This window comes from Colletotrichum orchidophilum (genome assembly GCF_001831195.1).
Source record: "Colletotrichum orchidophilum strain IMI 309357 chromosome Unknown Scaffold_65.1, whole genome shotgun sequence".
Lineage (NCBI taxonomy): Eukaryota > Fungi > Ascomycota > Sordariomycetes > Glomerellales > Glomerellaceae > Colletotrichum > Colletotrichum orchidophilum.
Genome location: NW_019173021.1, coordinates 8,702 through 33,857, shown reverse-complemented (window position 1 = coordinate 33,857; position 25,156 = coordinate 8,702). Strand labels below are relative to the sequence as shown.

At 54.0% G+C, this 25,156-nt stretch overlaps 5 protein-coding genes across 5 annotated transcripts; 2 read left to right on the top strand and 3 right to left on the bottom strand.

Moving 5' to 3' along the window:
* Positions 1-1,717: 1,717 nt before the first annotated feature.
* Positions 1,718-3,470, bottom strand: CORC01_07885 (large neutral amino acids transporter small subunit 1; the record flags this gene model as incomplete). The annotated part of the gene is made up of 4 exons (XM_022619520.1): positions 1,718-1,992; positions 2,049-2,424; positions 2,483-2,644; positions 2,700-3,470. The coding sequence occupies 4 exons, from the start codon at positions 3,468-3,470 to the stop codon at positions 1,718-1,720; spliced, it is 1,584 nt and encodes a 527-aa protein (XP_022473895.1).
* Positions 3,471-5,533: 2,063 nt separating this feature from the next.
* Positions 5,534-6,967, top strand: CORC01_07884 (ribosomal protein L4/L1; the record flags this gene model as incomplete). Its single annotated transcript, XM_022619519.1, has 3 exons — positions 5,534-5,738; positions 6,019-6,169; positions 6,268-6,967. The coding sequence occupies 3 exons, from the start codon at positions 5,534-5,536 to the stop codon at positions 6,965-6,967; spliced, it is 1,056 nt and encodes a 351-aa protein (XP_022473894.1).
* A 407-nt stretch (positions 6,968-7,374) lies between these two features.
* CORC01_07883 (aromatic amino acid aminotransferase) lies at positions 7,375-9,839 on the bottom strand (the record flags this gene model as incomplete). The annotated part of the gene is made up of 4 exons (XM_022619518.1): positions 7,375-8,110; positions 8,194-8,550; positions 8,666-9,329; positions 9,689-9,839. The coding sequence occupies 4 exons, from the start codon at positions 9,837-9,839 to the stop codon at positions 7,375-7,377; spliced, it is 1,908 nt and encodes a 635-aa protein (XP_022473893.1).
* Positions 9,840-10,938: 1,099 nt separating this feature from the next.
* CORC01_07882 (FAT domain-containing protein) lies at positions 10,939-22,710 on the bottom strand (the record flags this gene model as incomplete). Its single annotated transcript, XM_022619517.1, has 4 exons — positions 10,939-11,625; positions 11,677-22,332; positions 22,392-22,549; positions 22,656-22,710. The coding sequence occupies 4 exons, from the start codon at positions 22,708-22,710 to the stop codon at positions 10,939-10,941; spliced, it is 11,556 nt and encodes a 3,851-aa protein (XP_022473892.1).
* A 1,019-nt stretch (positions 22,711-23,729) lies between these two features.
* CORC01_07881 (AIG2-like family protein) lies at positions 23,730-24,520 on the top strand (the record flags this gene model as incomplete). The annotated part of the gene is made up of 4 exons (XM_022619516.1): positions 23,730-23,760; positions 23,810-23,817; positions 23,882-24,305; positions 24,438-24,520. 4 exons carry the CDS (start codon positions 23,730-23,732, stop codon positions 24,518-24,520), a joined length of 546 nt encoding a protein of 181 aa, XP_022473891.1.
* Between the last annotated feature and the right edge of the window lie 636 nt (positions 24,521-25,156).

The following is a 25,156-nucleotide window of genomic DNA, read 5'->3' as shown; positions in this document are numbered from 1 at the left end:
CATATGCTGGGAACCTGTTTAGGGCAACTGACGCTGTCGATTCGCCCATCGACCTACAATGAGGCCTAGCACGGTACCACGACAGCCTGCCGTCCTGGCCTGCATTTCGATTTTTCACGGTTGCACGGATTGCCCTGACGGGGCCCGACCTAATCTTTGCACGCCTTCCAGGTAAAGAAGCCGACTAACCCTGAATGTGAAGACGAACTTGCCGTCTTTGGTTGGTTGTGGCCGACCAAGATTGTTCGGCGGCTAGGGCAAGCTAACCGTACGGTTACGAGGGCTCTGCGAACGAGACTCCAACGGTCCATCTGCCATTGGCCAAGAGCGACAGCAGCATGCGCCACGCGGCGTTGCCGTGTACTCTTGGTGAGGTCAAGTAACGGCCGACTAGTTGCCCCAGAGGTGAGGAGGGAGGCTTAGTCGACTTTGGATCCCCGTGCCCGGCACCACGGTTGTATCGATTCGCCCTTTTGGTTGATGGATGCCGACCTGTCTGTTTTACGATGCAACGAGCGGAGGTCACCACCCTACGCTTTCTTTCTCTTCCTCTGGCCTCCGGAAGACATTCAATTCGCATGTTGGCAATAAGACGGAGCAAAGACGCCTCGCAAAATGTCTCGTATCCGCTTGCCAAATTGTACCAGGCAGTTTCGCGAACAACGTGAAGCGAAGCACATCATTCCTTATCTCGCGTCTCTGGCACTCATTTATGACAGAGCAGATGCAGCATTCCAGGCCGCCTTACGTATCCCTTTGGAAAGTTAGCAGAGATGCTGCGTCCATGTCAGACGCCGTCCTATCCACCCCCACCCACCTTTAAGCTTTAAGACTCGCCTCTTCTTCCCCCCCTCCATCCCACAACGTGGTCATGCACACGGCTAGCTGCCGCGGGTGGTGGACAGCAAAAGTCTACGCTTTCTAGAACACCCAAAGTCTCCGACGTCTTAGAACTGCAGCTATTTACGCCAGCTCGTCATTCAGACTGCCCTCGACACCCTTCACGTCCGATGATCTGCACCGAGAAAGAGCGGTGGGATTCCGTTGCAACATACCTCACGCCACTACGACGGGGCCCATTTCGATATGATCAAAAGCTCGAATCTTGATGACTTTAACGTTGCCAATCACTTTTGGATCTAGAGTAAATTGTGCCGAAACTAAATGCCGTGGCCCCTACCTGTGGTCATCCAAGCTCTTCAGACACCGTGCATTTTAAATCTTCTAGCGTGGCCGCAAGCCTATCTTTGGGCCAAGGACCTTTCCCGGGCGTCTCGGAATAGCATCAACTTAGCTACAGTTTCACGACGCCTTCCCGCTCGCTTGCTTGGGAATAAGGAGGCAGTCAGGCCCAACACGGACCGTATCATTGCCCAAAGTTCCACAGACCTCTCCGCTTCCGGCTCTCCACGTGCCCAACGCCTGTCGATTTACCGCTGACATCCGACTGCGACTTGGCCAGCTGTGGGGAAGCAGGCCAAACTCATGGCCATCGATAGGTGTGACGTTCTTTTCTGCGAGGCCATTCTGCAAAAGCAGCTTTAGCAAGCCTGCATCGCGTCACAGACTTATGAGAACCGGGGTTGACTGGCAAACATGCTTGGGAGGACAGTCCAAGCTCCGGAGCGGCCAGGTCAGCCGAGTATGACTGCTTCGGCCGTGGGGGGATTGCAGACGCCGCACGATCACAACGGAAACATGGATGGCTGGGCGCGTCCTATCCAGTCTCTGTGTGGGTGAAGCCGCGTAAACCAAACCTGAACGTGAAAAAGCCGACGCCAAACAAGGCGACCAAGAGAATGGCCCCTCCCTGCAGAGGCTCTGAGATGACTCCTCTGACTACCAACAGGCCACTGATGGCGCTGAAGATAACAGGATTGACGAGCCAAGTACTGTACTCGGCAGCTTTCGCCCCCGGTATGTGGCCATCTCTCCAGCGGAGAAGGATAAGTCCGACGGCTGATGAGAAGAAAATCATGTACGCCGCCAGTCCTAGACTGTGTCAGTTGCCAATTCTTTGCGATCTCCATCAAAACGGAGCGGCTCACCGATAAAAGTGACGAGCCCGTTGAAGCTTCCAACGGCCACGTACACGATGGACAAGGCACAATTCAGCATCAGGGGAAGTAATGGCACGTTTCTTCTCCATCGACGATTTTGAGTCCATGACAAGAAACCCTTGATGGGTGCTCGGACTAGTCTCGGCGTAGATGTCAGATACTCGTCGACCCACGCAGCCTCATCCTTTTCGTGACCGCAATGCAGATTCGCCAGGATCGGAGGGAAATATCCCCTCTGACCAGCAACCACGACGAGCTTGGCAGTCGCAAAAACGTTGGAGTTCAAAGCACCCATTGCCGAGATGGACACGATTACGCAGAAGAGTAGCCCAGCCCAGGTTCCAAGAATCCTGTTCGCGAACTCCTATTCTCGAAAGTCAGCCTGATCGTAATGCTCATCTTGCTCACTTGCAGGCGCTTACCACCGCAACAGTGCTGCTTGTCCGCATGACGCTCATGGGCAGGCAGACGTATAGAGCTGCATTCATCAGCATGAATCCGATGATCACGACAATCATGGAGCCATTGATCACGAGGGGCAGATCTCTCCTTGGGTTCTTCATATCTCCCAAGACAAAGCCGACCTGCCGGATTTTCAGTTCCTGTCCACTACCAAGTCGGGCGGGCAGTCAAACTCACCATTTCCCAGCCTGCATAGCACCACAAAGCTCCAAACGTCGCCGTCCCAAAGTCTCCGAGCCACTCCCAAAGTCCGATTTGGCGCTGCTCAGGAGCCTGACCAAACCACCCATACTCGGACGAGGGGACGCCCTCTCCGTGGCCAAAGGCCCAGACGCCACAGCCGAGGATGATGATGGTAGTCAGGGCCGCTATCTTCAGAAAGAGAAACAAGTTGGCCGCCTTTGCACCCGCGGTCGCGCCCAGGCAGTTGACCAGGGTCATGATCACGATGCAGCTCGCCGCTACCACCTTTGAAATCCAAGGTGGCAGCGTCTCTTGGTCCGCAACGAAGGCCTCGGTGAGGTAATCCGAAAAAATCGTCGCAATCATCGAGTTCGCCGCGGGCTTAATAATGGTGCACCAGACCCACGTGAACAGGAACCCGGCGAATTCGCCGTAGCAGGCCCGCAGGTACTCCTGGATACCGCCATTGTTGGGGATGCGCAACCCGAGCTCGATGAAGGAGGCGGCGCCCGTCCAAACGAGGAGACCGCCAAAGAGCCAGGCCAGCAGGCCGTAGCCCGGCGCCGTGACGAATTGGCTGATTTGCGAGGGGACGCTGAAGATGCCCGAGCCGATCTGCAGGCTGATGACAATTGCGAGGCCGTTGAAGAGGGTGAGTTTGCCTGCCGACGCCGCCGCTGCCGGGGAGGCATCGCGGGATCTAGCTGGTGCCGGGGAACGTTGGAGAAACGGCGAGGTTTCGTCGATGGGGAGGGGGTCCGCCATCGTCGGAGAAGGTTACTTTTCAGTTACTCAGCTTAGAGCCGAAGAAGGTGAGTCTAAACAACGTCCCTTGGGAATCCATGCGAGTTGAGTAGTGTAATCCCAGAAGCTTGATCTTGCGTCTATTGGTTCAGTCTTTCCCGCTTTTTCAACTACATGTACGAAATCAGGAGGGCTTGTGAGGGAAGACAAGTCTAGCGTAAAAGCATCCGTAGGTGAGCTCGGGTATAAAGAATAGGCTCGGATGCCGACTCTGAGCAAAAGATCCAGGTCGATTGCGACACAGGACCTGTAGCGTTTTACCTTATCTCTGGAGCGGTTAACAGGGATCTTTGCGCCGTATCTGATAGCATGGCTTCGGAAAGCAACTGCATTCTGCAGTCCATCTAATCAGATCCGGCTGCTCTTCTTCCTCACTGGCGGAAAATCAAAAGTGAAATTACTTGTGAGCCTCGACACGGTACAAACTCTTGATGTGCGAATTGCAACAGTCACACACACACACACACACGGAGAGGCAGAGAAAGACATGAATTTGGTTCTTGATTCTTGAACTAAAAGTCTAAAGATCAAGAGAGAAGAGAAGAGGAATATGGATGCAAATACTCAGCTGACCTTCACCAACGAACAAATACCTTATCAGCCCTGATGGTCTAGCGGTATGATTCTCCCTTAGGGTAGTTTCCACTACTGTGGCTGGGAGAGGTCCCAGGTTCGAATCCTGGTTAGGGCCTAATCTTTTTTCTTCACTGAAGAAATTGTCTGTTTGAACATGGTAAATTGTGTCAAAGAGATACTGTCGTTGCGGCTTGCCCTTGGGTTGTGCCGACTTGGTGTGTGGCAATGATGCGCTTTCACTCATGAAGTCTTTTTCTTGCTGCATGCAACTTACTGCTGATTAGGTCATAGGGATCAATTGAAATGAATGAGATTATGAGATATTGTGGGTGTTGTTGTCAGTCAAAATCAGTTCCCAGAGCTTTATGAAATGTTGCAAAGTGACATGCTTTGTAAGAAAGACACTGCCACTTTCCGCTCTCACCTAGTGTGCCGGTCAGACACTTATAGTCCAAGTAAGCACCTGATCATTAGACCAACTCCTGACTTTCCTGCCTGCGGAAGCTGTGAACAGGCACGATAGCGATGCTCGGCATCGCGGACCGTGACCAGACGCATGAATTGCTGAAATCTTTTCCTTGTCAATGGGAAGGAAAAGCCGTTACGGGCGGGTGCCTGAGATCTAAGCTGTCTGATTTGGTTCTACCCGTGAAATATTTCATGGTGAACCAAACAGAAACAAAGCTGAAAGTCGAAATGAGTTCTGTTGTCTTGCAATAGTTGATGAGCTCTAGTCGATCGGCCACCGCCAGGGAGGCGCGCGAAAATGTCTTGGTGCAGTCTCCAGCGTAGAATACCTCACATTAGGTAGATACTCATTTCGTCGCTGTTATCTCTGCCGCCCTTCTTGGTCTTGTAAATACTACGATGAAGGTATAGAGAAGAAACCAGAGGAAAATACTATGGAGCAACCGAGTATATCTGTACAAACCTATTCTTCGATACCTCGTCAAGTGGAGTTGCATTTAATGATGCGACATCGATAATACCAACTTTTCCGAGGTCTGGAGAAATGTGAACCTCCCGCGCCGGAAGTACTAGGTATTGGTTCATGGGAAGTGGGGCATGTACTGTGTCAGAGTCAATTTAACAAGCACTGTGGCTCTGGAAGCTCACGTGATTCGAGCCGGGCTTCGCTAAGTGGCACCTGGGTACCTAGGTACCTAGGGTCTCCGCCGCCCACACCAATTTTTTTCTCACATTGTCGTGTGAAATTGATCGCGAAGCCAAAGTGCAAACTTCAACCCCGTCACTAACCAGCAGCCACTGAAGCCCACCGTTGTCCCAGGTAAGCTCGATTTGTTCCTATTACTTGCTTGGACGAAAAAATCGGAATTCTCCATATTCAAGCAAGGCGTCCCGGCATCTCAATTTCTTTCCTTGTCCATTACCAACAACTAACCGTTTGTCTTTTTTCTCCTTCGCAGGGTCAATCAACGATCAACACAATGGCTTCGAGACCTACCGTCACCATCATCGGCAAGGATGGCAAGTCCTCCGGCAGCACCCACACCCTGCCGGCTGTCTTCCTGAGCCCTATCCGTCCCGATATCGTCCAGGAGGTTCACAAGGGCCTGGCCAAGAACAAGCGCCAGCCCTACTCCGTCAGCGAGAAGGCCGGTCACCAGACCTCTGCCGAGTCTTGGGGAACTGGTTAGTCGACACCTATCCGGAGCGAGGCATGCGAGCAGGGAAATCTTTCTTCTAGTTGGAGCGGGACGACCAAAATTCATCGGGGAAGGGACGCGAACGGGACCTCGAGCAGACATCTGGGAAGGGAGTTACGACACACTTGCCACAAGGTGGATGCCCGAGGGAACCAAGCGAAAACTTTCTCGACGAATTGCAGGATCCGCAACGGCTAGAAGAGAGAGGACTCTACGGAAGAGGTCACTGTCAGAAGTGAATAATTGTGCTGACAGAAACACCACAGGTCGCGCTGTTGCCCGTATCCCCCGTGTCTCCGGTGGTGGTACTCACCGTGCCGGTCAGGCCGCCTTCGGTAACATGTGCCGTTCCGGTCGCATGTTCGCCCCTACCAAGACCTGGCGCAAGTGGCACGTCAAGGTCAACCAGGGCCAGAGGTGAGATTTTTTCCCCCCTCTGAATACCTTTCCCCCCACTGCGGGGGGTCCGTTGATATGATCCAAAGAGCAGCGTTCCTAACATGCGTATTTTACAGACGTTACGCTACCGTTTCCGCCATCGCCGCCTCCGGCGTTGCCCCCCTCCTCCAGGCCCGCGGTCACCAGGTCTCCAACGTCCCCGAGGTCCCCCTGGTCGTCGACTCTGCTCTCTTCGAGAACGCCGCCGTCGCCCGCACCTCTGCTGCCATCTCTCTCCTGAAGACCGTCGGCGCCGCCGATGACGTCGAGAAGGTCAAGAAGTCCAAGAAGCTCCGCGCCGGTAAGGGTAAGCTTCGTGGCCGCCGCCACCGCCAGCGCCGCGGCCCCTTGGTCATCTACGACCCCGAGGTCGACGGCAAGGAGCTCGTCACCGCGTTCCGCAACGTCCCCGGTGTCGAGACCTCCCCCGTCACCGCCCTCAACCTCCTCCAGCTCGCCCCCGGTGGCCACCTCGGCCGCTTCGTCATCTGGACCTCCGCCGCCTTCAAGTCCCTGGACACCATCTACGGCACCACCACCCAGCCCTCCGCCCTCAAGAAGGACTTCCTTCTGCCCTCCAACATCGTCTCCCAGAGCGACCTGACCCGTCTGATCAACAGCTCGGAAACCCAGTCCGCCCTGAACGAGCCCAAGGGTTACGCCGTCACCCGCCGCTCCGCGGTCCAGAAGAAGAACCCCCTCAAGAACAAGCAGGTCATGCTCCGCCTGAACCCCTACGCCTCGGTATTCGCCAAGGAGGCTGCTCAGAAGAAATAAGCAAATTTCTCTCTGACGGGTGTCTGACGACGGTGGTGGAAATGCAGGGTTCTGAATCGGACGGGGCTACATTTTAGCATGGTTTGTGCTTGAGGCGTAATGGCAACTAGGAAATGTTGACCTCAATTCATCAATGGACAAATGATTCCCTTGAATTCACACACACAAAAAAGTCTAGGTGTATTTGGTCTGCCCTGGACCGTGACGACTCTATTCCACGTGATTATGACTTTCCTCTTTTGTTTTTGTACTTTTTCTCTCTTTTACGTAGTGACTGTAAGGCAGCTACAAAAAGTTTTCTACACTCCATGGTGCGCAATTCGGATGTGACCCATGATTGTGCAAACGATTTGTCCTTCGTCAACTTCGTTCATCGTTCGTATCTAAGAAGGAAAGCCCTCACTCACTCAGCATCCCATCAGACTACCCAAGTTGCCCAACCCCTCAAGTCCCTCTTCCTCACCCTGAGCCAGGAAAAAATCCCCAAGCAATTCCTCAATCTCCTCCACCTTCTTGATCCTCCAGAACCTCTGAATCGCATCCGCCAACCGTTGGGCGCACAGGTCTACATTCTCCTCCGTCTCGGCCGCAAAACACAGCCGGTAGTAAGCCCATCCCCTCTCAGCCCGGATCGCCGGCGTAGCACTAAAGATGAGCCCAGGAGTAACAAGTACGCGGTACGGCTGCTTGGTCGCAAGGAACATGAGCGCCGTCGACAGCCTCTCGCCGTCGAGTAGGGGAATCTTCTCGCCGCCCGTCGCCATCCACAAGGGGTGCGTCTCGAGGCGGAGCTTGAGCCAGATGAACATGCCGCCCCGCGGCCACGCGAACTCGTACAGCTGCGTCTTGCTCACGACGCCCCAGTCGGCGTCGTCGGCGCTGCGCGGGGTCGACTGCTTCAGCTGGATGGAGCCTTCGTCGAGGATGGTGCACATGCGGTTCATGCGGCGCTCGTAGACGCCGCGGAGACCAGAGAGCCAGCGGACCCAGCCATCCATCTTCCAGCCCTCAAAGGTCTGCTTCTGGCGCGAGGTGAGGGCGGCGAAGGCGGAGCGGGCGGCGGCGGGCTGCTCGCCCATGATGAGCTCCGCCACGGTGGATTGCACGAAGCCGGAAGGCTGCTGCGTGGTGACCTCGGTGAGTCTGAGAAAAGAGAGTGTTAGTTTCGAAGGGACACGCGGGAATCGTTCAATGAGTGCGACAGTGTGGCTAGATCAAGTTCATACCTCAGTAGACGCTCAATCACGGCCGGCTGCGCCGTGATCCAGCCCATGCGGCATCCCGGCGCGATGGTCTTGGAAAAAGTGTCGATGCGGATGACCCTGCCGTCGGTGTCGACGCTGAGGAATGAAGGGGTCAACGAGTCCAGATACTGGTAGCCGGAAGACTTGATGGGCTTGTAAGTCGGCGTAGGAGGAACCTCCAGGCCTCGGGACTTGGCCTCCCCCACGACCGCAGAAGGGTACTGCAAGTACCAGTACGGGTCGTCCTCGACAATGATGACATCGTACTTGCTGGCGATGGCATAAATCTCCTTGCGTCTTTCAACGGACACAATTCCGCTCGTCGGGTTGTGGCCCATCCTACAAGCACCCCCGCCACGTGTTAGCTATGCTGTGTCTTACTTACCCTTTCAGAGCAGCGATTCAACCCCAAAAAGGGAAATAGAGAAAGGGTAACGGAAAAATGAACACTCACGTCACACTGTACATGAAATGCGGCCTCTTGCCATTCTTCTCATCCCAGCCGGCCAGAACCTCCTCCAAACCGCCAGGTCCGTTGGCAATCATACCGCCGTCGTCCATCTCGACCGGCACGACCTGCACCCCCCGCGGCAGCACCTGCGACAGGACCTGGCTGTACACAAAGACCTCGCACAGCATACCCGGGCGATCCACGAGCGCGTCCCGGGTGGGGCTCCAGGGATTCGTGATGAGCTCCAGCGTCTTGGCGAAGCCATCGGTCGCGCCGCAGCTGAGGATCACCTCGGGCCCGCCGAGGTACGGGACGTTCGGGTGGAGGTGGTCCCGCGTGAATTGGCGGACGAAGGACCGCAGGGGCGGATACCCCTCGGCCGTGCCGTACTGCAGAGCGGTCGCGACGTCGATGCGTCGGAGCGGGTCGCTGTCATCGGCGGTGCCGGGGACGGTGACGTGCCGGGACGCCTTGACATCCTTTCCTTTATCCCGGTCCGCGCCCGCGGTGCTCCGGATCGGGAGCGTGGTGGTGGTGGTGCCCGTGCCCGTGCCCGTGCCCGTGCCCGTGGTGCCGTCATCGGGGATCGGAGAAGGCTCCCATCTTTCGGGCTTCGCCGCTTGCGCTTCGAGGGTATCGAAAGGGAAAAGGCTCGAATGCGGAAGGCCTGTAGGCAAGGTTTCGAAAAGTGTCAGCACCTAATGCTCTTGTCCCCTGGAACCTATTTGGCCGAGATCGGAATTGCGAATATCATTGGAGCGTTGTCGTGCGTTCCCGCACAGATGTAACGGTGAGCACGCAACGCAAGGTGCACATTACGGCATATATTGCGGCATTCTTCCCGTCCCGCGGGAAAAGAGGAACAGAATGTCCCGTCCAAACCAACCCCATGGATGCCTTGCAACCACCATTGAGAAGAAAAAGACAGAGAGAGAGAGAGATGGAACAAAAAAAAGCTTGGGTTGAATTGAGATGCAGAGTTGAGGGAGTACAGGGGTTGAACTTGAATATCTTTTTGATACTAACCTCCAGCTATGTTCCCAATACCAGGAATCTCAAAGTACTTGTAATACTCCTTCATCTTGCTAGGCTCCCGCCTCTTGGTGACCTCGGAGAAGTGATGCTCCAGGCTCAAGGGCGCCTTCTTGGACGAGTTGTCCATGGCGACGGCGGACATGATGATTGGCGTCGGTCTGGCGATGAGATCGTAATGGTGATGTTGCTAGCTGTCGCGTGCCTCGCTGTAGATAAGGTTTATACGATCCCACGGAGTATCTGCGCTGAAGAACTCAATGTTGATGATTGATGATGATTGAGTTTAAAAGAGGCACACAGAAGCCGGTGAATTCGCCAGCAAGACTTTGAACCAGAAGCCAAGAGGGGAAGAGGGGATAGAACTCGAGAGATAAGAAGTGTTGAGAAGTAGGTAGGCAAATAGATACCGAGAACCGCGAGTAGAAAGTGACACCTCCGTGTCCGCCGCTTGCCCCCAGTCCCCCCCCCGCCGGGCGGTTCCTCACCCCAGGATTACAAATCGTCATCCATCTTTGAACGTGGAGTTGTGTGAGTGCCCCGATAAGGAAGCTGAAGAATACTTGTTGATAAGGCCAAGGGCGTACCCGACTCGCAGGGTGGCTCTCCACGGTGAGTGAGTGGATAGGGGTACGTAGTCCCTGAAGTCTGGACCATACATTGTAGGTACCTACAAAGGAAGGGAGAGAAAGGGGTGGCAAGAAGTTCCCAAGCGAGTTCGGGCTACTGGTGCCTTGGTGTCGGCGTCAGGGAGGCTTGGGCAAGGGTCTCGGCTAGCGAGCCGGGTCGACCCCAGCTCTCCCCACGCGCGGCGTTCGACCAATCTCCCGAAACTCAACGTCCCAAGGTTCACGCTCGATTCGTTAACTCCCTTCAGCCGTCCTGTGCCACCGCGCAAAGTTTAAAAACACGCAAATTGAACTTCCATCGATATCTTTGTGAACACCACAATCTGATTATCATGAAGCTGTATTTTGCCCCAACATCGATAGCTGCAGCTAGCTAATGTGAAGGAGACCTTCAATGCTAGACGGCCGTACAAGTACAACAGAACTCATCATCTCTGACCATTCATTTCCCCCCTTGTTCTCCCTCCGAATAATCATGTATGCCTTTTGGGCTTCTGAACCTCTTTTGCATCCCAAAACGCCTTGCTAGAATCATACAGCAGGAAGCCTCCTGAGACAAACACACGTATCCCCCCCAATCCATCTGTGATCTTCTTATCCTCCTCGCGTATCTCCTTACAAGTACGGCATCCACAGCGCATCGCACTGCGCCAGGTTCATAGGGTTGACGGCCTTCGCGACGAGGTCAATGACCGTCTGGTTGGCAGGCAAATTACCGACGGGGCTCTGTGCCAGGCTCACAGCCCGTTTGACCACTGAGTCGCTGTTCACTTGCACTGATTCGCGGAGCTGGTTCTCCGTCATTTGCACCGTCCGGTGGGAGCTCGTGAACCAGAAAATCATCTCATCGCGCACAAAGAGCGTAAGGGCGTGCTCGAGCTCGTACTCGGGCTCCGTGAGGCAGCGCGCAATCGCCATGAGAGCGCAGCTAAAGATACCTTCCGTCGCCAATGGCCCCATGAGCGTCTGGAGGTTGGGCGTAAGACGGAACGGCACCGGCTCCGGGTTGTGAAAGAAGGGCTTCGCGGCACTCATGTACGCCATGAGCTCCGAACCCCAGATGTTGCCGGATCCACGAGCAATATTGATCTTTTGCGGGTAACGATTGTGCATGTACAAAATGTACGTCATAAAAGTGAGCGACGCAAGCTGGTACGAGAATTGTCTGCGGAACAGCCAGAACTCGGTAAAGTCGGGGAAAGCCTTCTGGAAATAGTCCAGGGCCAAGTTTTGTGGCACCCACTTCTCCTGGATGGCGTGGAACACCTCGAGTCGAGCGGTTGCGCTCTGCTCAGCATGTTTCTGTAGCGAATCGTTAGGCTCTGTCATTTGCTTCCCAAGGACATTACTTACCGAGTTCTTCGTGTCAAGAGCGCCGCGCAACTTCTCCATGGTGAACAGCACAGGATCGTCCTTGGACATGCCGTGGCGTCGGCAGTGGTCCTCATAAACGCTCTGGAGGGTGATGTAAGAAGTATCTTCCTGCACAATACGAATGTGAGGTGCCAGAGGAACCATCAATGGCAGAGTGAACTGGAGGTCTCGGCGACGACTCTCCTTTCTTCTGCCCAGAGTCTGATTAAGTTGTCTGAAGAGCTGCAGGATGCGCTCCTCACGGCGGCAGTGTCTCGCTGCCGGATGCTGAACAGCCCACGAGTGAATGCTTCCATCGTGACCGCGCATCTGGAGACGACGGTACGAGGCACTGATCGACCGTACCAGGTCAACATTGGGCAGGAAGCGCTCAATGCGGATGAAATCTTGATTCTTGTCCTTGTGCTGCAAGTACTGGCCAGGGATCTCGACATCATCGAACCTCTGGTAACGGAATTCGGAGAGGTGCGGCGAGAATGCTTCCAGAGAGACGCGGGTCGTTCTACGATCCAGTTTCTCCTCAAACTTATTTCGCCAGCGTCGGAGCTTATGGATGTACTCGTACATTGTCGGTTTGACAGTAACGAAATCGGCCTCGAACGACTTCTTGATGTGAGCTGGAAGAATCGTCTCGGCGAAGCGAGTAATGTTGGTCTCCGTGGCGGAGGGAAGCTTGACATCCTTGGCGAATGATGAAGGCATGCGGCTGACGTACGCTAGCGCGTCATTGAGCAGAGCAACGATAAGACGGTACGCATCTTCATCGGGAGGGCACTTGAAGTGCTTCTGGATTTGGTCTACCATGGTCTCCATCGATAACGCGAGTAGAGGGAAAGCGGTCTTCAGAGCACTCATAATCTCCTCGGTAAGTTCCCATGGAGGCTTCTTCTGGCCAACGGTTGATTGGTCTGCGCCAGCAGCGGTGCCATTGGCCTGAGCAGCCGGGGTGCCAGTGGCGTCATTTGCCTCGGTCTTAACAGAGGCATTCGCGTCGCCGCCACTCGCAGTGCCAGGCCTTGAACCAGAAGCATCCGGCTTCGGGACACCTTCTTGCTTGGGCTGTTGAGGCGAAGCGCTAGGCTTGCCGTTGGACACTGTCGACTGGGCACGCTGGCGGGCCTTCTCCTTGGCTTCCTGGTTCTTCTTGATGACAAGCATGTCTTCCCTGTTGGTTCGCAGCTGGAAGTACAATGCTTGAGGATAGGACCTGGCGATCTTGACCAGGATCTGATGGACCCTCGGTGCTTCCTTGTGGCCAAGACCAGTGATGAGCTGAGGAATGTAGGTGATCCAGTACCAGACAGGAGTCTCGCCCTTGAAGTCATCAAAACCAGCTGCAATAGAGCCGTTCGCATCGTCCAGACTGAGCAGCCACAAGATGCGAGCAATGAGCTTGCGGGACTTCGCGTTCTTGTAACTACCGGCAGCTTGCAGGTACGACGTCAGTGCTTGGCGCGCCGAGTTAATATCAGTTGGGTCCTCCTTGTATTTGCGCTCGTTGAAATAGCCCCATTCAGCCCAGGCTTTTGCGGCGGTAATGTCAAAGTACAGGGCTGTGCCGTAGGCAGAGTCCGCCTCTTCCTTCTGCTTGAGCTTCTCGAGGAACATGCCCTTCAAGGTGTAGAACTCAGCTTTCTGAGGCGGGTTGAAATAGTTGAGATTGGTATTGTTGATCACGTCCAATCCGCTCGTAAGCTCCTCTGGGTTCTCATAGTGGCACTTGGCCTGCTCCCGCAACTTGAGAAAGGCTTCTTGAATCTCGATATTAGGAAGCGTGTAGATTCTGCTCAGTTGTGTAATGCAAACCTCCGGCAGGCTGTGTTTACGAGCGACGTGTGCGAAGCGATTGATGATCCAGGCAGTCTCGTGGTATCCACGGTAGGCAAATGAGGCACCACTGGCATTCTGTCCGCCTCCTTGAGGGAGAAGCTGGAGGTAGGTCTGATTGATGAGGCCAAAGATGTGCTGGCGCCAAGTCACCAAATCTTGCCAGGCAGTGATATCGTCCCAGACGTTGGGCAGACGATCGCGCCATGCACCGAGCAGGAGCTTGAGTTCTCCAGACTTGACATCCAAGTTGGACTGGTTGGTGCTGGCCAAGCTGTTGCAGATCACGCTCGCGTCGTGGAGCTCGACCAATTGCTGGAAGTTCTGCAGCAGAGGAATATGTGCCTTGGTCAGCTGCTTCGGCAGCTGATGCCACTTCCGTATAGAGAGTTGAATGGCCTCGTCACACGACTTGGCAAAGTCCTGGGGCGTCTCTTGCTTGTTGTAAAACTTGAGAAGCGACATGAAGGCCTGGAAGAAGGCACGTCGAGGCGTCGGTGCGTCCATAACGCCCTTGATGAGGTTGTCCAGCGCCTCGCGATGTTCCTGTGTCTGCCACATCTCTGTGTTGTTCCTCCAAGCGCATTCCAGAAGCAAGTCCTGGAAGTTCTCGTGCTTGGCGAAATCTTGGAGAATCTCCCATTGCTGCAGCTTCTGCGCGCACAAAACCCAGTGGTCTTCCCACAATACGTATTCCCCTTGAGAGAAGGGAATGACACCCGTCCGAGCCTTGATCTGAGCGGCCTCATACATTTTTTGAGCCTTGTCCCACATTCCATTTTGCTCATAAGACAATGCAGCATTCGTCTCCACAAATTGGCATCGTCTGCGCCACGTGCCGTAAAACAGGTCGTCTTCTTGTAGAGAAGCATACAACTCAACAAGTGCATCAAGGTTGCTCTCGCGAACAGTTGCCGACTCGATCTCTGGCTTGATGGCCGCGTTCTCAAGCTGGACGAGTGCGGTGTACCACGAATCGTAAGTCTTTGCCTCGTACTTGAGAACGTGCGGCGGGATCTTGCAATCAGGCCAGGCCTTGGCTGCACCCTCTAGAAGAGACTGGACCACATTCGGTCGCTTGTCGATCTGGCGGCTGTGATAGTCCTTGGTGAGGAGGGCAACCATGCCACGTTCGAGGTCGGTGCGTTCTTCCTTCATCGTCGCAGACCAGTAAATGGGGAACAAGGCAGACCAAAGCTGGTGAGCAAGGGTAGAGTCGACATGCTGCAGTTGGACAAGAGGCTCAATCAGATCTCGAACCTTGACCTCACCAAGCTCGCTCATGAAACGTCGGTGGGCAGTTACCAAAGTGTCAAGCTTATCGTCCGACATGCTGGTGGGGTCTCTGTTGTCTTTGGCGTGGATCGAGAAAAGCTGAGTGAGTGGCATTGTCTTGAAGTCTTCGTGATGCAGCTGAATCGGGTTGTTCAGTTCGACTGCGCCAAGGAGAAGGTGCGATGCTTGCGCTAGCCAGAAGCTGTCAGCCAGAGTGTCCCAATTCTGAGAGGTGAGAACATAGGCAAGGCGGGCACTGGCAGTCTTTGAAAGACTCTTGTCGAAGATGGCCATGAAGCGGTTGCGCATGTCCACGTCCTGAGCGCGTGTGCCGATCAGGAACGCATGCTCCATGCGAACAGTCAACTCGGTGCGGGTGATCTTGGGATCCTCGTAGATGCGAATGACAAGTTCGAGGAATTTCGTCAACATGGTGGAGTCTTGACGATGCTCAAAGGATAGCATCTTGTGGAGGACTGCAGTCTTTTCCTTGAGGGTAGGCCAGGTGCCTTCGGAACGGAACACCCAGCCTTCCACCATGTTGAGGATCTCCTCACAAAGAGGAATGTGCATAGACTTCTCTACCAGTGTCGCAAGAACACTGAGGAACGGTCGTCGGTTATCACCCAGAACTTCCATTCGCAGCGCAACGACCTGGATAGCCTTGGTCATGAGAGCAGTTGAAACCTCAAGGTCGTACGCAGACATTTCGCCCGTTGGCGTGTTTGCATCCTGGGTTCGAGGCTGCCCGGCCTGGTGGTTGGCGACGGCCGTGTAATGCTGGACATGTTCGCGCGCCAACTTGCTCTGCAGGGCCTTCATGAGGACTGCAATGTGCTGGTCAATGACGGAGGGCTTGCGGTTGCCCAAGGACCACAGAATATTGACTCCAGATCCATAGTGTCCTGCTGCCATAGCCTCGCCGGCAATCGATGACAGAGAGTTGATAATCTCAGAGTTTTGTGACTCCGTCTCACCCTCACCGTCGGCATCCTCCATCGGCACGTCCTCAGGAACAGCATCGAGTACTCTCTGGATGATTGCCTTCAAATCGCGGTCATCATCGTACTTCTTATCGGCAAGGTGTAAGCAATCCTGCAGCTCGGGGTTCTCGCTTTTAAGACACTTATCAAGGACTTTCTGGACCGACGTCATGTTCTTGGCAATCCATTCATCTGACTTGGAATTCAAGATGATGCGAACAACCTGAAGAGTATTGATGATGTTTGTGATGAACTTCTCATCAAACTTCTCGTCAGAGGGATCCGCTGAGAGGATGTTCTGAGTCTTGTCGCTAGCCAGAACCACGTCGGTGACGTTGGGATAGAGATCAATGTCCATATCACCCCAGTATTGGGGTTGAACAAGGTTGTAAAACAGACTCATGGCCTTCTTGCACAACTCGGTAGACGTGGGCGGCATGGCGGGACCGTTTGTGGAAGCATTGTCTCTTGCCTTTGTGGACGGCAATTGATACCGCTCATTCAGTTGGGCAATGAACTCCACCAGGTACTTGATCATTCTCTGGCGCGCAATTGGCGGGATGGCATACTCTCCACGTTCCAGGTTTAGCCTGGCGGTAGGAGGTGACGACATGGGCTGGTCGCCGTTGTCCAACTTGCGCTTCTTAGATGTCGGTGACTCGGAGATGGAACGAGACACTGCGTCTCCCTTGCCGTCAACACGCCGTTGCTCCCACAGCCAAATGAGCCACATCATATTCAGAGCGAGCTTCTTAGACTCGTTCGAAGGGTTGGGTGGCGCAGCAACTTTCCTCAGAGACGAGATGATAAGCATAGCGTACTTGTCTCTCGACTCGTAAAACAGGTTAGGATGTCTAACCAAGAAGTGGAAGATGCTGGTCATTTGCTGAACGTTTTGGCCTTCATCGGCGAGGATCTTTCTAGGAGCCAGCGCCCATCCGGCGTTGCGATCATGGGGTTGTGTGCCGAGGCGTTTGGGAAGAACGGGAGCTATTAGCTCTAGAGCCTGTGTGACCAAGGCCCGTCCCTCGTTCTGGTTTGCTCTCAATAGTGAGAGGTACACCTGGGTGACGATCTTCACCGGCGTCTCATATAGCGCGATGAAGTAGCCGATCACAACGTAAGCAGCGTGCTTGTTGATGACATCGTCCAGTCGGATAAAGGTCCAGCAACTCTTAATGATATCCTTTCGGGCCTCTTGGAAAATGACGGAGTGGTACTTCACCAGCATAGCCGACAGCTGGAGAACCTCGAACTTGGTGTGATCGATACCCGGCTGCATGAGATCGTCAGTGTCATGCTGGCTGGTGTCTTGGTGCATCTTCCATATCTTCGTGTTGACAGCATCGATGATGGTCTTGTCCATGAAGCGACCCTTAGTCTGCGGCGGCTGGTTCCAGTGGCGCTGCACATCCATGGCAACGATCGGGTTGACAATGTAGTGCAACAAGAAACACTTCATTTTCTGAGAAACGTTCTTTTGGGGGTAGGCGTCAAGACATCTGAGAATCGTCACCTTCCAGAACTCAGGCGAGTCGCTGCTGACGATGTTTTTGTAGATGTAAGCGATCAGAGGCTGTGAGGCACGGAAGTCGTCAATCGTGACCGAGTCCACCAGGCTGAAGAGCGACTCAAGGTCTTTGGGGCTGCGTTCCAAAGACTTGATGAAGATTGACATCAACTGGTCTGACGCCTGGCACGCCGGAAGTCTCAGATTGGGCGCAAGTGTATGGGCCCGCATCTGCTTCTCCAATTCTTTGCCGACTTGCTTCAACCAGGTCAGATGCTCCTTCTTCTCCAGCCAAGTGTCTGTTCCAGGCGACAGAGTGAGGGAGTAAAGAATGTGAACGGCATTGACAACGGCAACGAGCTTGGTGTCCTTGTTTTGCGAAATAAGGGTGTTGCAGAAGTCAATCAGGGCCTGAACGTTGGAAGACACAGTTTCTCTGAGGGGGCCGCTCTCCGGGTTGCGGATCACTTGTGAGATGAAGCGTCCATACTTGAGATCTTCAAGCTTCGGCAGAATGAAGTTCCAAACCTCGTTGGGGTATCGGTTGATGAACTTATATAAAGGTGCTCGGAAGGGGCTTTCATGGGTCCGGCGCAGCTTTTCCTCCAGCTCCAATGCCAGATCAATGAGACGTTGCTTGAAGCCCTCGGCCTGTGGCGGCAAAAGGTGAAAGATATTGAAGACAGCAGCAATCACCTTCATCGGAGCGTTCTGCTCAAAGAAGGTGAAGGAGAGCTGTTGGAGGCTGCTGGGCTCTGCAAGCACCTTGACATGGTCGAGCAGGCGCGCTCCGATTTCGACTTTGAAGTACGTAGTGAGCAGCTTCAACAGTCGACCGAGGTTGTCCAAGCCATGGGTCGTGAGCTTCTTAGGGTCTTGAAGACTGGCAAGAACCGGTCTCAAGCCACCCTGGAGCAGGTCCTTCGGAAGCTTCTGATGGGCCTCGAGGGTATTCTTGAGGGCACTGTTTGCCGCGTCGATTGTGGCCTTCGAGTCCGAGTACAGGCACTTGAAAAACACCGAGACAATCTTGGAACGAGTGGGATGGCTGCCTTGCTTGAGCGGCGCAAACTCTTCGAAACTGGTGGCGGTGCTGAGGATGTTGATACACGCTACCCTGAGATTGACAATATACTCATGCGTCCTAAACTCTCCTGGCTTGTTGGCCAGAGACTCATCGCTTGCATCAGCCAAGGCCAAAGACTCCATAAGTAATCTGGTCAGGTTGTCGTCGAAAGTAACCCATTCCTTCCGCAAGGTCATGTGGTAAGTCATTGCGTCGATGTAGCCGATCTGGATGGGGAACGGCAAGGCGCGAAGGGGTTTAGAGTAGATCGGTTGAAGGAATCGCTCCTTGTAGGGTTCAATCAACTCCCAAACGGCACAGTTGGCCGCCTTGGCGATGAGTTCGAGTGATCGCTTCGCAGTCTCGCGAACGTGACGATTCATGTGCGCCAACTCCGTGTTGAACTGCATGCAAATCTGTGCGAGGCGGGACCTCTGTTGTGGCGGCTGACCCGGGTTTTGTTGTGGCATGGCATCCTCCTTCTTGATGTTCTTTGTGATTCTTTGCAACAAAGTCTCCAAGGTGACCTGGGCAGATCTTCTGGTCTTCTCAGGGAGATCCTGGGGCATGTCTTTGATGACGTACATAAGGGAGCGAATGAACTCTATCTGCTTTCCCGCGACCCACTGGTCACCAAGGTCAAGCTCGTTGAGGAGGAAGTTGATCCCGAGAGAGCCACCCGTTTTGGTGAACCACTCCTCTTCGTAGCAGCCGTGGCAGAATGTGGTGCTCAAGTTGTTAAATAAGGGTAGCCTAGCAACATTCTGCTCGTTGCCCATGATTGTGACAGCAGAGTCATACACCTCTCGTATCGCGCGCTGCGCAGATTCCCGCACTTCTGGATGATCCGATGCCAATGATTCCACAATGGCATCAGAGAGCACCCGGGTATCAATAAAGAGTGGGCCTTCTCCGGCATTGGGATCGAATGCGTTGTAAGCTCGCTTGACGTCGACCAAGGCTCGGCCGACCTCGATGATCGTAAAATGTTTGCAGAGATTCATGAGGAATGCCTGCGCTTCTTCCTTGAAATCAGGCAAAGACTCAGCGAACATGACTGCCTTGAGCAAACGCTTGACAAGGTCATCTTGCTCATCCTTCTTAGGAATGGATCGCTCTCTGTCGTGTGTTTCAAACACAGAGAAGTCAAAGTCGATTTTTCGGGCGGCTAGGTCTTGAGCCTGGAGGCGCAGAAGTCGGGGCAAGTCGTCGGGCAAGTTCTCGAAGCCGATCCGCATCTTCAGCTGGGACTTGATGAAGTGGAAGGACTGCTTCTTGTAGTACCCATCATATTGACGCGACTGATTTCCCTTGCCGGCCTTTGGCTGTTCCATCAATTTTCTGATGGCGAAGTCGACACCCGTCTCTGCAGGGAAAGCTCTTTCTTTTTTGGAGCCAATCAAGCGGAGATCAAAGCTTGTCGGGTCGTCGGCGTAGTCCTTATAGTTGAGGGGTTGCGCGTCAGTCATGAACTTTCGGTTACGGCCTCCAAGCTTTCCTAGGATACGCATCGTCGTGTGAGCGTGGAAGTGACTGTAGGGATGGGGTTTAAGATGGTCGAACAGCGCCGTCATCAACTCGTCAATAACCGGAGCCATGATAGGGTCCAGGTAGTCGGCGGTCAGGTTATCGACACAGAGCTCCAGAGTCCGCAGTCCTTGGCCAACTAGATCTGTGTTGGCGCGCAAGGCGACTACTAGTGGACGCATCAGGAAGCTGAGATGGGGCAGCAGGTTGCTGAGACGTGCCGGCACCGTCAAGCACAGCTCTACGTAGAGATCCCGCTCGGCAGGTTTTCTTGCTGCCATGAGCAGGTTGTTGAGCACATCCAGCAGCATTTCAAGCAGAGGCAGAATCTGCTTGTAGAGATGCTCAAACTTGCCGCCGCCGATGCTTCTGAACAACGATCGAAGAAGCAGAAAGTAATTCATGGGCTCCTCGGCTTTTGTCGACAGTTCAATTGACTTGGTGACGATGTCCACGACGTGAGGAAGCAGGACCTGTTCGTTTTGGTTGGCGAAAAGCGTGACTGCCATGAAGGCCAACTTGAATAACCTGAGCAAAATTGACGATTTCTTGACATCCGCAGAGCCAACTTGGTCAATTCTCTCCATCAAGAAGCGCAGCAACATGCCGCAAAAGCTTGGTGAGGTAGCTTCACTCGCAAGGAAGAATTGGGGGATGTGTAGCAATCCCGTGTGCTCAAATATCATGTCGTATAGGTGAGGGATCTCTTGCTGGAAGACTTCATGAAATGTCGCCGGGTCAATGCAATGGAAAACAGTTGCAAACGTCTCAAGAAGTTCCTTCTCCTCCTTGCTGCTTGACACCATGTAAAAGTTGGCCATGTACTCTACGGGTGACATGTACTGAGACTCGGTCGCGGGCTTCTCAATTTCGTAGTAGCGGAAAACGTAGGCGCCCTCTCTGAACAGCTTCACGACGACGTTGACCTCCTCTGCTGTGAAACCATAGGCAACATCCTGCCAGTGTGCCGGGGCATTTTGCACGTCAATGACGTTGTTGACATTGCATGTTCTCAGCTGATAGAAAGTGTTCTTCAAGCCGTTCATCAGATTCTTGAACAGGAACTTGTTGTCCACAACGGGGTCTGCGCCTCTGTCCCTTGGGTTTGATGTCTTGATCGGCATAGCAGTGAAGATGTCGGTCTCATCCCAGTCAGGCGGATGATCCTTATCCGCAAGGTAGCTATCCTGGGTTCCGTCCAGGGCTTGCTGGGCGTATAGTTTCGAGAGCTTCACTGCGTTTGGATATTGTCTGTTCATGGCCACGAACTTGTCGCCAATAGCGTTAAGGATCATGATCAGATAGTGCCGCGCGTCGACCTTGTTTGGCATCTTGGCGATGCATTCTGCCATGTTAAGGAGGAGTTTGGCGCTCATGGTCTGGAAACTCGTTCCTGGGAAGTTATCCTGGAGATTTTTGGTGTAGACCTCGACCGTCTTGCGAATTTGCTCTGGGGTGAGACTGTCGCGAACGTGGTGAATGAGATCGGCAAGCATACTGTACGCCAGCGGTCTCATCGTCTCGTACACCGTGAGGCCGTCGCCGATCAGTGTCTTCTCATCGAGGAGCTCATCAATCTTGGGCAAGAAAATCTTGCGGAAGTTAAAGTTGATGATATGCCTAATTGCAACGAGTAGCTCCTTTCGCGCACTCGACTTCTCTCTCGGGCAGTCCTGCAGGAGTCGAACCACAATCTCGGGAAGCGTTGGTAAGAAATCCGTCAGCTGCTGAGAGTATTGACGCAGCAGGTAAGCCAGAAAGCTCATCGTCTTAACCTGAGCTGTAATGAATTCGCCAAAAGCAGCACGATTCTTGATCAACGGACTCACGCCCGTGAAGATCTGTCCCCTGGCCTTGGCATCGGCATGGGCCTGCTTCTGCGCGCTGGCTTGGAGGCAGAGGAACCCCTTGATGAGAGGGACGAAAGCCTTGACGTTGGACGCAACAGTATTTCGATAGACCTGGAAGACTGACACCACTATTATAGGACATTCCGAGAGGACTTTGAAAGACTGCATGCCCTTCAGCAGCAACCGATTCTGTTGTTGGGGATCCGGGCCGAGATCTGTGACCGACGCTACGGGAGAACCTGGTCTAGGCGACTGGAAGTTCGTCTGGGAGCTGCCTGGCGTAGATGGTGCGCCAGAGTTTGATGCAGTCGAAAGTGACGTGTTGTCCAGCTGTTCCCGAACGACCTTCTCCATCTGCTCGAAAAGCTCCTGGATCAGGTTCAAGAATGCCTGCACCTTGCCCTGCAGGACTTTGTGTTGATGACGCATGACATCCGAGATGATCTTGACACAGAGCGTCGCATTCTCTTCATTGTCCGTCCGGACCAGTTGCATCAGCAGATCAACAACCTCTTCCGCGTAGGGTTCGAAGGGTTCGGTCGGGGACGCTGTCGCTGGCAATCGGTTGAGGACCTCGAGGATGCAGTTTCGCAGTTTCTGTCGTTAACTTGTCAGCGACGCACTATCACTATCCATATCGATGCTGGGGAGCTCACCTGCTCCGGGGAGTGGCTCTGGAATATGCATGGTCCTCTCAGGATGGCGAGGAAGATCGGTACCATTCGCTTCAGGAAGGGGGGATATATGTTTCCTGTAGTGTAGTGATCTAAGCTGTCGCGCAAGGTCGTCGCCGCATCCAACTTGACTCTTGCATCTGTACCACGCACATGTCAGCAAGACCATGACGAAAAGTGATGCGCCTACACCACGGCGGGGTTATAGGTTCGAGGGATCGCATCGCACGAGGGGTCGTTCCATACCCGTGTCCGGACTGCTGAGTCGCTTCACGACATCGTCAATTGTGGTGCCCGACATGGCGGCTTCAATGGCCCTCGGGGGACGCGTGATTCGTTCCCATGCGTGGGAGGGGAGGGTATTGTAGGTTGGGTTGTGTCGCAGCGAGGCTGATAGGTGGAGGTTGCGGACGAAGGCGCGCGTTGGAGTTGGAGGGGTATCTCGTAGATGATGGAAAGAGAAAAAGGCTGCTCGTGATGAAAAGGAATTGAAAGACCGAAAGTAAGTCACAAATACGGTTGTCTTCGCGTGCCTTGGTTATGGGGATGCCTCAGTAGTTCCCAATCGCTCAAGGTCGCGCGGCTTGGTTAAATGGATTTGATGGCCCAGGCTCGACGTGAGCTCTCAAATTTCCAAAGGCAGTCGCGAAGCTGGGGGAACCAGCCGCCAAATCATTTGACGCTAGGGGGCTGAAGAATATTGATCCGTTGCTCGGGCTCCATAAATGCTCCACCCGGACTGCCTGCCGGGCCGCCTCTGGGGAACAGGGGTGCTGTTCACTCCACGCCTTATCTTTCAATCTGGAGAGCGATAAGAGCTCCGGTGCGCCGCTGAATCGTTGTCCGGAGACTGGCCGGGATTCTACCTCACTCTTCGGTTATTTTTGTGCCACCTTACACCAGTTCTTGCTTGCCTGCCTGTTATGTTCTCAAACGACTTTTTTCCCGTTTCTTTGTCTTACAGGTTTGTCTAGAACCCGCAGAGAGAAGCAAAGAGAAGCACAGAGAAGCACAGAGAAGCACAGAAAATCAGTCTTCCTGCTGGGTTTTGTTGGTACCTACCTACCTTACCACTTACCTTAAACTAGGTAGATCAACAATCAGAAGTTTTGAGTGGGAGGCATGACTGAGTCACCAGTCGCGTTTGAGATCCAAGCGTAATTAAGAACGCTAGATTCTTGCGCATTGAATCCTTCTCGACTGCTTTTCTTTCGTCGAATCTGAAGTCACAACTCTTCTTTGGTTAACTTCGAACTCTCACAGAATCGCCTCAATAGCACACAACCTGCTTCTGTCCAACACCAAATCAACACATTCAAGATGAGTGGACCGCATACTGCCTTCTTCTATGGTAAGTCTCACAATCGTATCTGATGGCCACAGGCTAACAACATTGACAGGCACTCTGGTCAGTCATTCATCTCACCCTCAGCAAACTTCTGAGCATCTCATATCACTAACATCCCCCCAAGATGGAGCCCAAGGTCTTCTTCACAGTCGTCCAAGGAAATGGCAACCCATCCCAGGCGATCAAGGATCTCTACACGTTCACTCCGGCCATTCTGCACGACTACACCCGACACCGGGTCCAGTTTGCCGACTACCCGGGCATGATCTCCGAGGCGGGCGGCTCTGTCCTCGGCATCTATGCGACGGGCCTCACGGACGCCAACATTCTCAAGCTCGACTTCTTTGAGGGCTCCGAGTACAAGAAGAAGATTGTCAGCGTCGAGCTCCGCGGCGAGAATGGCGGTGGGGAGGAGAAGGAAGAGAAAAAGGAGGCCATGGCTTACATCTACATGCGCCCGGAGGGCTTGGAGCGCGTGGAGTGGTCGTTTGAGGAGTTCCGCAAGGATAAGATGCACGTCTGGACGCGCGAGAGCCATGTCTTTGAAGGTGAGACTTCGGCCACATCCCTTCTGACGATGGAGGGCGGTTGGGCTGGCTGGCCGAGGGGGCTGGCTGGCCGAGGGGGCCGCCGTCGGGTTTGGGTTCAATTTGTCGCTAACATTGGCAAATCACACCTAGGCTGCGATGACTATGCGGAGTTTGAGAAGACAGAGCAGGAAGATGCACAAGGTCACGACAAGAAGCATGATATGCCCAAGTAGAGCGGTGCTGAGCCCAAGGATTTGGTTCAGCATGGCTTTTTTTTCTTCAGGCCCTTGTTTTTCGCATGGCGGCAAACGGCATTATTTGATGGGCTCTTACGGCAGGCGCCCGACGCAGGTCTGCTACTAGGCCAGTAGGGCGGTGTGAGGCGGACAAGTCAGCACCGGCTCACGGCATTGGAGACAGTTGAGCGCCGCTGCCCGCGCAAGGCACATGGGCAATTACGATGTGACGGATAAATGAAACCAGGACGCGATATCAGCAAACAGCGGATGACGTTCTGTTTACCAGTCATGCCCGATGAGCGAGTCGACGACTGCCGCCAGCCTCGGCGCCCAGGACTCCAGTGCATGACAGTGTGCCCCACGTGATGCGATGTGGTGTGAAGTGATGTTGTGGCTGTCGTCGTCGTCCTTTGGCTGAATTCGGGCGGCAATGCAACCATTCAAACCGGGGGGGCATTCAATTCTAGCAACGCCCTTGACGAAAAGTCGCCCAATATTCGCTGACCAGAGAGCAGCGTCTGAGTGGTCCACGCTTATGCAAGCTTGCTGAGCCGGCATGCAAGCCGGGGTTTTTGTTGAGCGGCTGAAATCACGGCATGGCAAAACGAGCCATAGCCAGCTTGGATACTG